Genomic DNA, 12,687 nt, shown 5'->3' with positions numbered 1-12,687 from the left:
CTGTTTCAAATAATCCACCTGCTGCTTACCCATTGAGCTTGTGCAAAGTGGGTATAAAAAGCTGTCGGCTCTGGAAGAGCGGTATTTCCTTCATGCCTTGTCAGGAACGGGGACAAATCCACTCTAATGAGGGTGGCACTGCCATGTGGGAGGGGTGTGCAAAGGAGGGAAGCAAAAAGCGAAAAATCTCTTTAAGTCTGTGGGAAAGCTCCCTTCGGGCAGGTTGATTGGGAACTGGAAGTACAGCCCGTGGGGAGAACTGACCCTGCACGCAGGAGTTTGGGAGCTGTGCTTCGCTAATGACCTTTTGGCAGATTAATTGGTAAAACACCTTGCTGGTATCTTAGAACATGATTCCCACTTTTTTAGAGGCATCATTATTATTATTATTATTCATTTGCCGGTTGCTGGAAAAATTATATAACCAAAAAAAATCTGTGCCAAGATTGCTTTGGAATAGAGAAACGCTGTACTCCCGTGCCAAGAATCTCACAGGCTAAACAGAACCCACCGGGAGCCCTTGCTCTATATGGGAACTCGTGTTTATTTTAACATGTAAATAAATCGGGTGAAAAATGGCTCTTTTAAATTCTTTTTTTTTTTTTTTTTTTGGTTGTTATTGATGTTGGTTCCCAATGGGTGGTCCGCATGGAGGGGAAGCTTTTGAAGATAGCTTGAAAGGAAGTTGTGCCTGTCTTCCAAGACATTAGTCAACAGCGTGGAAGGAGTTCCTACACGGCCCAGCTTTCCTCTTTTTTTTTTTTTTTTATTTTTTTCTTCTTGATGCCTGATCTGCTGTTAGCAGGGCAGGATTAGCACTGTCTTGCCCGAGATGAACTGATCTGATTGTTTTCTCAAGCATAAAGGTATTCAAGGCAGACGTATGGATTTTGCAATGTAACCAGCTCGCTCGATGATGCTGCGGAGCGCTGGGCAAGGCTCCCTGCTCCGAGATCAAGAGGTGGGTCATTAACTTGCGGCGCTGTTTGGAGGGGAACAATCAGGCGGGTTGTGCAAACTCTCAGGCAGGGCAAATGAAACCGTCCTTAAGCAAATAGAAGAGCAAGAAATGAATGGCCTTTGTTAAGGAAAAAAAAAAATGGAAATGTTTTCTGGTTAAACAAGCTGTCATTTAGGACTTAATAGCATGTGCGTGTTGGAGAGCCAGCCCACATGCCAGCCGTGCTTTGGAATAAATGGGCAGGGAAGGGGAAGGGGAGTGTGCAGTTCCACTCCAGCGCTGGCTTTTTCATTGAAAAGCCTGACATTTTGAATGGGTGCCCCAGCTGTTTTAAAGCTGGAACTTGGACCAGAAAGTTAATGCAAGTGGACTTTCATCCTTGTTTTCATCTGGGAAAAAATAAAGTTTGCACCCTTTTTTTTTTTTTTTCTGGATTTTATGGTACTAAAACAAGAGAGGAAAATTACATAGATGTTTTTAAAGCTAAATTAAAATAGCAGGCAGATTGTCCTTGGCTGCTCTCCTCTTCTAGTGAGTGTGAAACTTTAGCTACCATTAGCGGTATCTTAAATCATATGTGGAGAGCAGAAAAGAGGCCCTTCTCTGTTCTTAAAAGATCAGTGGCGTATAGGTCAAGTGAACTAGGGAGACCCTGGATTAACTCCAGCAAAGTCCCTGCAATTTTTTCCGCAGTGTCTGAGCACTGGTACTGGTTCTATGTCACACCAGAATAAGTCTTTGAAGACCAAACCTGATGTGAAATAAAGTCACCTCAACTAGTTCAGGAAATTATCTGCTCCTCATGAAAGGGCAAAATCTCAGCGCCACACTGCAAGAATAGCAGTTAACAATTATTATAGGGCCTTAAATAAAATCACTTGGTGCCAGGTTATGAGAGTCCTTAGAGGCACCATAAGTTGTGCCTCACTGATTATATATCTTACATTTATACTGTGATTTTCCTCCCATGGGAAAAGAGATCAGATAGGAATCGTTTCACCCATCACCAAAAGCAGCTCTTTTGCGGAGGAACTCAACAGCTGCTCAACCATCTATGCCGGCTTTGTGCAGCATTTGCCAGTCATTGATCCCAACGGCCCGGCAGAGAAGGGCATTCCCTTCAGCTGTCTTTTGCTTTAATATTCCTGAGGGCTGGCTTGGGAGGCGGCAGTGCAGAAGGGGCTGGGGAAGAAAGTGGAATACTGTTGTCTGTGAGCTTTGTGGAAAAGGAACCGGGCTCCATATTCCCCTTTCACGGGCCTCAGCTTCCACCAGCCGTGCCGCAGCAGCATCCTCATTCTGTGATAGGACTGACAAAGCTCCCCTAATCCCGGCAGCAGGGGAAGCGACTACGGTATGTGCGGGTTTTCGTACTGTCTTGCTCCGTTTCCTTACATGACGTCCATGGGGACACTTGTATTTCTCGTCTGGCCACAGCGACTGCTGTTTGTAAATGCAGCCTATGAAGAGCTCATTATTTTGCAACACAAACACTCAGATGGGGTTTTTTTTTCCAGCATGTTTTCATGAGCAACATGATGTTCCAGGAAGACTTTTAAGGAACTGTAATTGAGAGCCAAAATCAGCAACAGCATAAGAACTGGGCAAGTCTTCTAAAGCCAAAAGAACCGTGCTTGTATCCGTTAGGGATGAATTGGCTCTTAACATTGACAGAAACAGTTTGCCTTGTCCGACGGAATTAACGACTGCTCTGATATGTACCAGGTCATTTTGTTTGTAATCTCTGGAGTGCAGAAATTTTAAATGGCTTCAGCAAGATGACTAGTTCTCTGCTCCCCAGCAATAAGGCACAAATAGTTTTAGTATAGAAAATTGCCTGTTTCTTTTTTTTTTTTTTTCCCTAACCAAGACAACAAACAATATAACTCTGTGTGTGCACTATGCTAAAAATACCTCGGCTCTGCAAATGTGTCTCTGATGTGGGAGGAGAAGGCTTTCAGTTTGCTGCACTCTTTGTGTGAGGCAAGTGAATAAAAACTATCCAGCAAATGCTGAAAGAAAAATTATTTTCCTAACCTTCAGAAGGAATAGGGAAGCTGATGGATTTGTGTGTTCGGGACAAGACTCCCTTTTGGTACGAGAGAGGCAGAATCCACCTGCGATTCTTAGGTACATGATCCATACATAAAACACCAAGGGGGGGGAGGTACTTCTGTTGGTTTCCGTATCTAATGTTTTTATAACGTGCCCATTGCCATGGAAAACCCAGTGTACTCACTGTATCTGTACAGGTGGTGTGAAAGAAGGGATGCTGAGGACTACCCTGACAGGGAAGAGTGGACTAAAGTTGGGATAAGCATGTGTCGAGCTGTATTTCAAGTCCTCGAGGAACATAAAGATGGAATCAATGGTGAGGGTGAACCCTCTCCTTTTGGTTCCTATTGCGTCCTATCTGACGTGGAAGTAGTCCTCTTGGAAAAGGCTTAGACCATATCAAATACTGACAGTGTAAAGCTTGCCAGTGCTGCAGAGCAGGTTTACTCTGCACTGTGCCCCTCGGTCCGGATCACGGGCTCAGCTGGAGCAGTCCGCAGCTCCCTTCCAGCCTAAGCGCTGCCATTTCGCCTCGTGGAAACCAAAACTCTGGGAGAGGATGAGAGAGATGGTGCACAGCTAAGGCTCGGTCAGATGGACATTCATAGAATCATAGAACCATAGGGTTGGAAGGGACCTCTGGAGATCATCCAGTCCCACCCCCAGCCAGAGCAGGGTCACCCAGAGCAGGTGGCACAGGAACACGTCCAGATGGGTTTGGAATGTCTCCAGAGACGGAGACTCCACCACCTCTCTGGGCAGCCTGTGCCAGGGCTCTGCCACCCTCAGGGTAAAGAAGTTCCTCCTCGTGTTTAGGTGGAACTTCCCATGGTCAAGTTCATGCCCGTTACCTCTTGTCCTGTCCCCAGGCACCACTGAGAAGAGCCTGGCCCCATCCTCCTGACACCCCCCCTTTAAGGATTTATAAGTGTTGATAAGATCCCCCCTCAGTCGTCTTTTTTCCAGACTGAAGAGAGCCAAATCCCTCAGCCTTTCTTCATAAGAGGGGTGTCCCAGTCCCCTCATCATCTTGGTAGCCCTTGAAAAGCTCACCTCCGGGGTTTGGTTACAACATACACTACAGCACAGCAGCTGACCTAGGTGGCAACTTGATGGGAGCCCAGGTGGCATGGCGAATCCTAGGACAGCTTACCCCGCTTCTCCTGGCTCAGGTGTCTCTGTCCCGCCTTTGCTGTCCATCCGCATGCAAAATGGAGAGTATGTACACAACGGAGGGCAGACGCTACCGAACGCCCTCTGAGCATCAGGTTTGATTTGGTTGGGGAATGGAAAAAGGCAGGGGAAGTAAAACCAGAACGGGCTGCCTTGCTGTGATGAGTCTGTTCTCAGGGCAAGGAAGCCACTTGGCTGGGTAGGAATCTGCAGGAGGAGCTCGAGGTGCTTCCTGTGTGCGTTTGTTCTGGGAGGGGAACATTTGCTTTACATGTTACTGACAATACAGGCACAGTCTGCTGACTCTTCCAGATGTTGGTTGTCCTGCTCTGAAGCTTCTTCCTGTTGTTTTAGTTGTTTGTGTGTCTGAATGGTGGATTAGACGTACTGCTTGTTAAACAAACAATTAAACATTGGGAGCTTTGAAATCCAGTATGTTTAATTAATGAGCTTTGCTCACTTGATGAAAAGGATGTGTGCTTGATTCATTACCAAACAAGTATAGTTTTTTCAGTAGTGAACTGTTATGACAATTTGAAGTGTTTACTAGTTCATTAATATTTTTTTTCTGTTAAACCTTAAAAAAACACCCAAGCAGAAAATCAAGGCTTCACACAACATTTGCCATGTAAACCCCTTATTAGTGTCGTCTTGTGTATTGTCTCACCCACATTCTCCATCTATGTGCTTTCTCCCATCTCCTCCTCTGCAAAGCCGTGCTGCCTTACAGTCTGGGATTAGGGTTAATTATTACTTTCAGATCTTGCAGTACCTTGGGCCAAGGTCTGTGATGACGCCCTGCGGTGCTGGGTGCTGTGCAAGTGCAAAAAAAAAGCAGTCCTTGCTCAGACGTGTTTCAAGAGATCTCATAAATACAGGCGTCTGCCATAGTGCCATGTGACATCGCTTAATTAACGCCTGCACTGACTTCCAAAACTAAAGCACTCGTGAAAACTGTATCTGCTTCATCTTGTGCCAAAAGTTTTACCTGCAAACCTGAATGCATTTCGTACAGGGCAGAGGAAAGCGCAGGCAGACAGGGGTCTCCGTCTCCCAGTCTATGGGGGCTGGATATTAAAATGAGCTACTGAAGCGGTCCTTTGCCATACCAGCGGGATTGAAGGGCAGGTTGTGGACCTGTGGACCACCACAGCGAGGTCCCCGCCTGAGCAAGCTGCCGCGAGCTCAGGAAGATTGCGGGAGAGGGATTAGGTTGGCACACTCGCACCTTGCGCGCCAGAAGAGCCATCCAAATTCCTGTCACCGGCATCTCCCTCCCGCAGGCTGGAGACCCAGTGTTGATCCTCCGCGTGAGCCACCTGCGGAGTGAAAGCATCTATGAGATCTTTTAATTACATGTTTTTTCCCTAACCCAGGCAGTTTAGCAGCAGGGAGGACATACTCTCTTCATGTCCCTCTGCAGCAGCATCACCTGCTAGGGGGTGAGAGCAAAAGAGGGTGAGGTGGGCTCACCTTCCCGGGTGCTGCAGTGCTCCGCACCAGTGAGGAGCCCACCCCATCTCCAGTTTGGGGCAGAAAACAGAGGCAGAGACCTTCAGAAATGAAACAAATCTTTCAGAAAGCTAATAAACACGTAATGCTCCTGTAAATACCTCCTTTTCCAAAGGGCATTTAGGCATTTGCCTCAAATGGACTTGTCAGACTCTAACAAGCTTATTGGTGAAGGAAACAGTGAAAGAAGAGGGTCTTCAGCCTGAGCTTGGTTGTGGGCTGTAACAAAAATCCTGCCTTTGCACCCGGCTGCCTGAGCTGCAGTGTGCTGCTGCTGCGGAGCCAGCGCTGAAGAGTAAAACCACCTTTTCTGGCCTCTGATGGCTCCTTTGGGCATTGAGTAGCTCCAGCTTATTAAACCACACGCTACGGCACCGAGCCTTGCCGATGGCCCCCCGACACAATTCAGAAGTGTCCTTTTGATGTGGGACTCTGTGGTACAGGGGCGGTTGCTAGGACGTGGCTGGTGAATCACTGACTTCGCAGTATCATAGAATCATAGAACCATAGGGTTGGAAGGGCCCTCTGGAGATCATCTCCTCCAACCCCCTGCCAGAGCAGGGTCACCCAGAGCAGGTGGCACAGGAACGCGTCCAGGCGGGTTTGGGATGTCTCCAGAGACGGAGACTCCCCCACCTCTCTGGGCAGCCTGTGCCAGGGCTCTGCCACCCTCAGGGTAAAGAAGTTCCTCCTCATGTTTAGGTGGAACTTCCTATGCTCAAGTTTGTGCCCGTTACCCCTTGTCCTGTCCCCGGGCACCACTGAGAAGAGCCTGGCCCCATCCTCCTGACACCCACCCTTTAAGTATTTATAAGTGTTGGTAAGGTCCCCAGTAGTCGCAGTTCTCACCTTTTACTAGTTCTGCAGACTCCTGGCGCTCCTGTGAGAGTGCTGTTGCAATTCAAAATGTATTTATGCTCGGGGAATGGTAAGCCTGGAGTGCCTGACCATCTCCTAATCCTCCCTGTTCTTGGTTCTCCCACTTCAAAGTCTTGGAGTTAGGTCTTTAGCGAGGAAAACAAACAGCCGGTGTGATGGATCCCAAGGCAGGAGTCAAGCCCTGCGTTCCTGCTGATTGTTTCCACCACCAGTTGGTTAGAGAGAGCATGTCACCCCATAGATGCCCGTGATGGTCCTCACTACAATAAAAATGGACCCAAACCATCCCCTTTCCCCCAAAGCTGGAAATCTCAAAATATGTGAAAAGTCAAGATCCAGATTCTGCCTGGAGAATTACTGCTCCCCAGGCAGATTTCCCATGTCCTCTCCCTCGGTTTTATGGTTTTTCCATAATAAATAGGGAGCAAAGGCTGAAAAAACAACATAGTCCGTAATTTCTGCTTTCCCATGACTGTAAGCTTCAAGGAACACCACTGAAATCGGTAAATTTACAGCAGCATAGCTGAAGTCAACATCTGACCCTGCATTTCCCTTGTCACCTCATCTTCTGTAGCAAAACGTGCCTGCGGAAGCTCTGAGGAGCGGTTCAGTCCACACCTGAACACGCAGGGTCGGGCTGGGCCTTTGTCCGGAGGGTTTGGCACTAGGAAAGAGGAAGGAATCCATACAGTGTGTGGCTTATATAAAAGTCGGTGTTTAGAACAAAAACTGTGCAAATATCTGAGGGTGGAGGAGGTGTGCGGCCGTGCTCTTCCCTCCCCGCAGTGCCTCGGAGGGCTGGGTGCTATTGAGCCCAGGGTGTGGGGAGACGGGCACTGCCGGGCTCTCTCTTTGCCTAATGCTGTGTTGGTTTTATTTAGTGTGTTTAAGGATGGATTTCTTCAGCCTCACAGCCCCAGCAAAAAAGCATCGTGCTGGTGGAGACCCAGCGCAGCTCTCCTCGTCTCAGTGACTCTGCCCAGCAAGCCCAGGGCTGGGGCGCTCGTTTCTTCGGGCTGTTCCCATTTGGCCTTTACTGAAGGGAAGGAAGCGTTCGAGTTGCGCCGTGCTTTTTATTTACAGTTTTTTTCAGCATATCTGACCAGGATACAATGTTTTTTGAGGGGTGTGAGCCAATGTCAGGTGAAGATTCTGGCTGCTTTGGAGCGGTTTTCAAATGCAAGCCCCTCAGCGCAAGAGAATATTGGATTTGAGGAATGGAGGGACTTGCAGAAATATGCAGTTGAAGGGCCACAGGATGCGTTATGCAGCCAGAGTGATACCTACGTGGTGATAACGCACTCCCCAGAGCCCTCACGCCCTCGGATATTTCATGAACCCTCAGCTTTGTCTTCCTGCGCAGGCAGTCAGTATTCTTCCATCCAGAGAGGTGTGCAGCTTTGGAGGATCTATAATCATAGGTGAAATCATGCTCTGAAGTCATGCTTTCCGGCAGGATTGACTGTTCACGAGTTACTGTTCCTGCCTCTACAGTGGCAGAGCTGCAGCCTGAGCAAGCTCATGCAGAAAATACAGAGGGTAGAACTTAACTAGCTATTACACGTGGGGCCAGATCATTGCAGCCTTTATTCAGACCTTGCTTGAGCGAAATCTGTTATTTTGCGGTGGTGTGTTTGGTTGGAAACGGAGGTTTAGACCTTCTAATTCTAGATTTGCAATTTGTAAAAAAGTGGTTTGGATTCTCATTTTTAAAGGCTCGCATCTAGGAAGGGGTGCCCGCAATTATCTCAGTACGCGCACCCTGAAATGGTTGACCACTGAGCCACGACAGGTACACGGCACTAGCAGTGAGCCATGCAAGTTGGATATGAAGACAGGCAGGTACGAAACGTATCCGACAGGTTTGTAAAAACCAGGCGTGTCGTGTGGATGTGCGCTGGCAATCACAGCCCTTCACAGATGAGCATCCCATGGTTATAACCTCACATCGCCCTGTTGAAACCAGGGGCCCCAAGGGGGACTGCTGTGATGAGGAACTCGTGGAGCTGTGATTCTTGTGACCCTCGTCTGTTGTCTCGCTTGGGTGTTGTGTCACTTGGGTGTGGAGCAGCCTCTGGTTAGTTCCAGTTCCCAGGCGCGGGCAGTTCCCCTCCTCCTGCACCCACTGTCCTGCCACTGGCGCTGTGGAACCACTACGTCAGATTCATTCCCAGCAAAACCCAAAGCAAACAGCGTTACATCAAGGGTGAACCTGACCTTTCATTCTTAATAGCGCTAAAGGCAAAAGATAGAGAAAAACATGTCAATATTCTTGACTGTGTCGATGTTTGGTTGTGCACGTCTTTCATCTAATAGGAGAGGTCTTAGTTCCTCACCCTGAAGCTTTCTCAGATGGGAGATTCAAACTTGCAATAAATAACGAGCTAACTCTCTGGTGGAGTAAGTTTCGTTTCTTGGAGGGGAAGAGAGAAAAATAGCAAAATAAAAGAACACAACCTAGCAATGCCAGCCGGCTAACCTTGCGCAAGGGGCAGCGATGGTATCAAAGCAAAGCCTTGCGTGGCCTTCCTTTACCATACGTGCAGACAGACTGCTCCTCGAGCTTTGTTCTGTGCCATCTGGGTGGGGAACAGTAGTTCAGTAGTTTAAAAAAAAGGTCAAAAAGGTGGGTTCGTTAAGTTCTTAATAAAAAACCCCAAAACCTGCAGAAATCCAATGAAACGCTTGTCACAGCTGTTGCGCAGGCTTCCACAGTCGTAACACTGACTGCTGTGAGCAGCAGCGTTGTTATGTGGTCGGACCGGGGGATTTTCTCCACGCTGGGGGCCCAGGAGGCTTTCCAGACCTGCCTCCGTCTCGTCCAAAAATAGAGCAAAGCCTCACAGCTCCACAGCAGGGAGCCGTGGCCCGTATACAGACCTGGCCTTGCTATTTTTGCTTGCTCAGCTGACTTAGACACTGTAGAGAAAGAGGTACTAGCAGCGAGCGCAAGCAGCACCAGAGAAAAAAGAAGTGGAAGTGTGGGGGTCTCTGCTAAGAGGAAACGTTCCTCTCACTGGACTGTTCAGCTCATATTGACCTGCTAAATTTGAAGTTTAAATAATAGGTAGATAACACATTTGAGGTCCGCAAAGTGAGTGGTCGGGACATGTATAAAAGTTGGGGAAAGCTGGCTTTCCATCTGTAATAAAAATCAGTTTAGAATTAATAGATCCGCCACACACATGGCTTCACTTCTGTAGATTATGGCAACTTGTGTTTTAGTTGGCACTTCGATTTGTGTCTGGTCACTGATCCACGGAGAATGTGTCGTATTTTGGCAGGAATCAAAGCGTGTGCGTGGAAAGCAGAACCGGTACTGTGTTATTTATAACCGACCAGCGTGACATCTCTGGGTTTGTCTGGCAGACAGCGTGGCTGACGGCGGTGTTGGCTGCCAAGAGACCCAGCTCTGGAGAGCACCTGGCAGCACAAAAGCAAAGCAAGTTTGGGGTTCCCTTTTTCTTAGATGGAGTGTATTTAGCCCAGCGTTTTATTAGAAGTTCTGCCTAATTTGGAAGGTGATTTTTTTGGACGGCTTGCAAGAAAATTAAGTTTAGACGTACTGATTTCTTCTGGTATGACCTAAGTGAAAGGCCTGTACCTTTCGGGCTGGGTAGGCAATGCTTTTCTTTGTTGAGCACTAGAGGGGGTACCATCCGGCGTGTAAACAATTAGCAGGCACTTCACATCCTTTGACAAGTCCCTTTGTGCCCTTAAGTATGTCTAAGTGCCTGCTGGAGAAGGCCTAGGGAGACACACAGGAAGAGGGAGGCGTTGTTTGGGACTCCCGATACCCTGTCCCATATGGATGGGATGTCTTTTCCCCTTCCCAGTTTTCCTTAACAACCTGCATGAAACAGAAAGAAGCAAGGAGGCTGTTTTTAAGAAAGAATCCTATTTGTGATAGATGGCAGCATGCAAGTGTGGTCAGGTGAACACGCAAACTGCCTTCCCAAGGTGATATTAATTTCAAGCCTTTGCAAGCTCAAAATTGCCTGGGACTGTGTTTGTGGTGATGCTGGCTCCACCTCTGCCAGGGATGCCGCTGTTCCCATAGCAACTCACCATCTCCCGTTTTAGCCTTTCCCTTCCCTTTGATGGGGCGAGATAATTCCCGGATACGGAATGTGCTGACAGCGTCCAGGTGCAGTAGAGTTTGCGTTAACACTTTTCGGAGGACCACGCCACTTGATACTTCCCCGTTGCAGCTCTTGCACCTCACGCTCCTTCTGCTGAGAGCGCTTCACCTCCCAGCAGAGGTGGTTTCCAGCCGACCCAGTGCTCCAGGGTAGCAGTGAGAAAAGGCAGGACTCCGCAAAGCTCACGCGCACCCAGGCGCTGGAAAAGGCTGTGTCCGTGGCCCATTAAGTTTGTAGCGACCGTATCTAGTCTTTAGGATTTTTCTGTCTCTTGCCAAGACCTACACAGCAGTTGGCTGAGTACAGTGAGCCATCAGACCCCAGTGGCGATCATCCCTGGGGCAAAAACCCACCTCCCAGGATGCAGTGACCTCCCATCCCTACAGCAAGGCAAGACAGCCCTTCTGCCCTCCTCACCCTGATGGCTGAAGGCTGCAAGAGGTGAGATCGGTCCTCTCAGTTTTGAAGAGCAGGGAGAAACACAGGGGAATATAAATATTTTTAACCAGATCATGGACAGTATGACACTTTTAAAACTGTTTTGTGCAGCTTCCTTGGTATTTCTGCAGCACTCTTTCTCTTGGGAGATGACTGCAGGAGAAGGTCAAGCTAGAAGCTAGGACAGTAACAGTCGTAACAGGCATTTTTCTGCTAAGCCTTTCTCGATTGCAACCGCTGCTTCGAATGACTTAGATCCATGCTTTTCTTTTCCCCCACAGTTGGTCACGGGCAGAGCGAGGGTGATCGTATGGTTGTCTCAGATTTCCACATCTTCATCAGGGACAGCTTGCAGCACATTGATCTCATGAAGAAAGAGCACCCCGAGCTGCCCGTTCTCATTCTGGGCCACTCCATGGTAAGCACCGTCCCCGACCCCTCCCGGCACCACCCAGGACACGTGCCGCAGCACGGTGGTTCTCTTGCGGATGGCAGGAGATAACTCAGCCCGCAGCAGGAAAAACAAAACCACAAGCAACCCTCCCTTCCGCTTCATTCACTGACCGGCTTGCCAGCATGCCGTACCCCACGAGATCTGTCTCCAGGATAGCCAGCGCTTAACTTTTCTACCCGGATCATGGCCCTAATTAGTGTCATTTGCAACAACGGGTCTATTTTTTAATAGGACCATTCATTCACAGCAGGTACATGCTAAGTCCCACCACCTCCCGGCAGCATCGGGCTTCTCCTTTCATTTTAAGCCCTCCAAAGCTTTGCGAGCGGCTAGGGGATGAAGCAGGAAAATAATACCCTGTAGCCTCATTCTGTTAAACAGCCTAACAGGAAAATGTACCAGGGATTAGGGCTGCAAAAACAAAGGCACTGATTTGGTGAACAGATCTGAAGTCTGATTCTGACAGCACGGGCCAAATCCCTTCATTCAAGCTAGCAATATTCCCAGTGATGCCATTGATCTGCTCTCCCTGCCTTCCCGGAGGAGACAAAAATGAAAAAGTACTTTGGGATTCAGGCCATGCTCAGATAAACAAGTGTTCTTGCATAAGAAGGCATGGCATGCTCTGAAGTGCTCGCTGCGCTCCAAAGCCGCTGTAACAAGGAGCTAATTTCCCAGTGAGGTCTTTGAGATGCTTCTCGCTGCCGCTCCGTTTAACAAGCCCTTGGTTCTCCGGCAGCGTGGAAGTTCACCAAATATTTCCCTTGGCAACTAATTCCTCTGCAAACTTTCCCGAGAAAGCCAGCCAGGTCCCCTCCATCCCTCACCCCTCACGCCATCAGCCACCGTCCTCACGCAGGAGGGCTCAGCCTGGCTGGCGTTCAGCTCCAAACCATGGGCTGGGTCTTTGCTGTCAGGCCTTGGGCACAGCGCCGTGGGCTGGAGGGGCTGGGGACACTGAAGAGGAAAATATTTAACTTCCAGTAATTAGTGAAGATTTTCGCATGCCGGATGGCAGCGTTGCTGTTGCCCAGGTTACCAGTGCCACAAGCACGGAGCGAGCCCGGCTTCAT

At 48.7% G+C, this 12,687-nt stretch overlaps 1 protein-coding gene across 3 annotated transcripts in view; it reads left to right on the top strand.

The window, feature by feature from the left end:
* The window catches only part of MGLL (monoglyceride lipase), a 109,732-nt gene that overhangs the window by 81,677 nt on the left and 15,368 nt on the right, over window positions 1-12,687 (top strand). For all 3 annotated transcript variants that reach the window (XM_063348297.1, XM_063348300.1, XM_063348298.1), the window contains one exon: window positions 11,442-11,578. In XM_063348297.1, the coding sequence (XP_063204367.1) occupies window positions 11,442-11,578 (137 nt within the window). The remainder of the gene's footprint in view (window positions 1-11,441; window positions 11,579-12,687) is intronic.

Source organism: Chroicocephalus ridibundus, chromosome 10 (assembly GCF_963924245.1).
Source record: "Chroicocephalus ridibundus chromosome 10, bChrRid1.1, whole genome shotgun sequence".
Taxonomy (NCBI): domain Eukaryota; kingdom Metazoa; phylum Chordata; class Aves; order Charadriiformes; family Laridae; genus Chroicocephalus; species Chroicocephalus ridibundus.
This window is presented reverse-complemented; position numbering and strand designations above follow the sequence as displayed.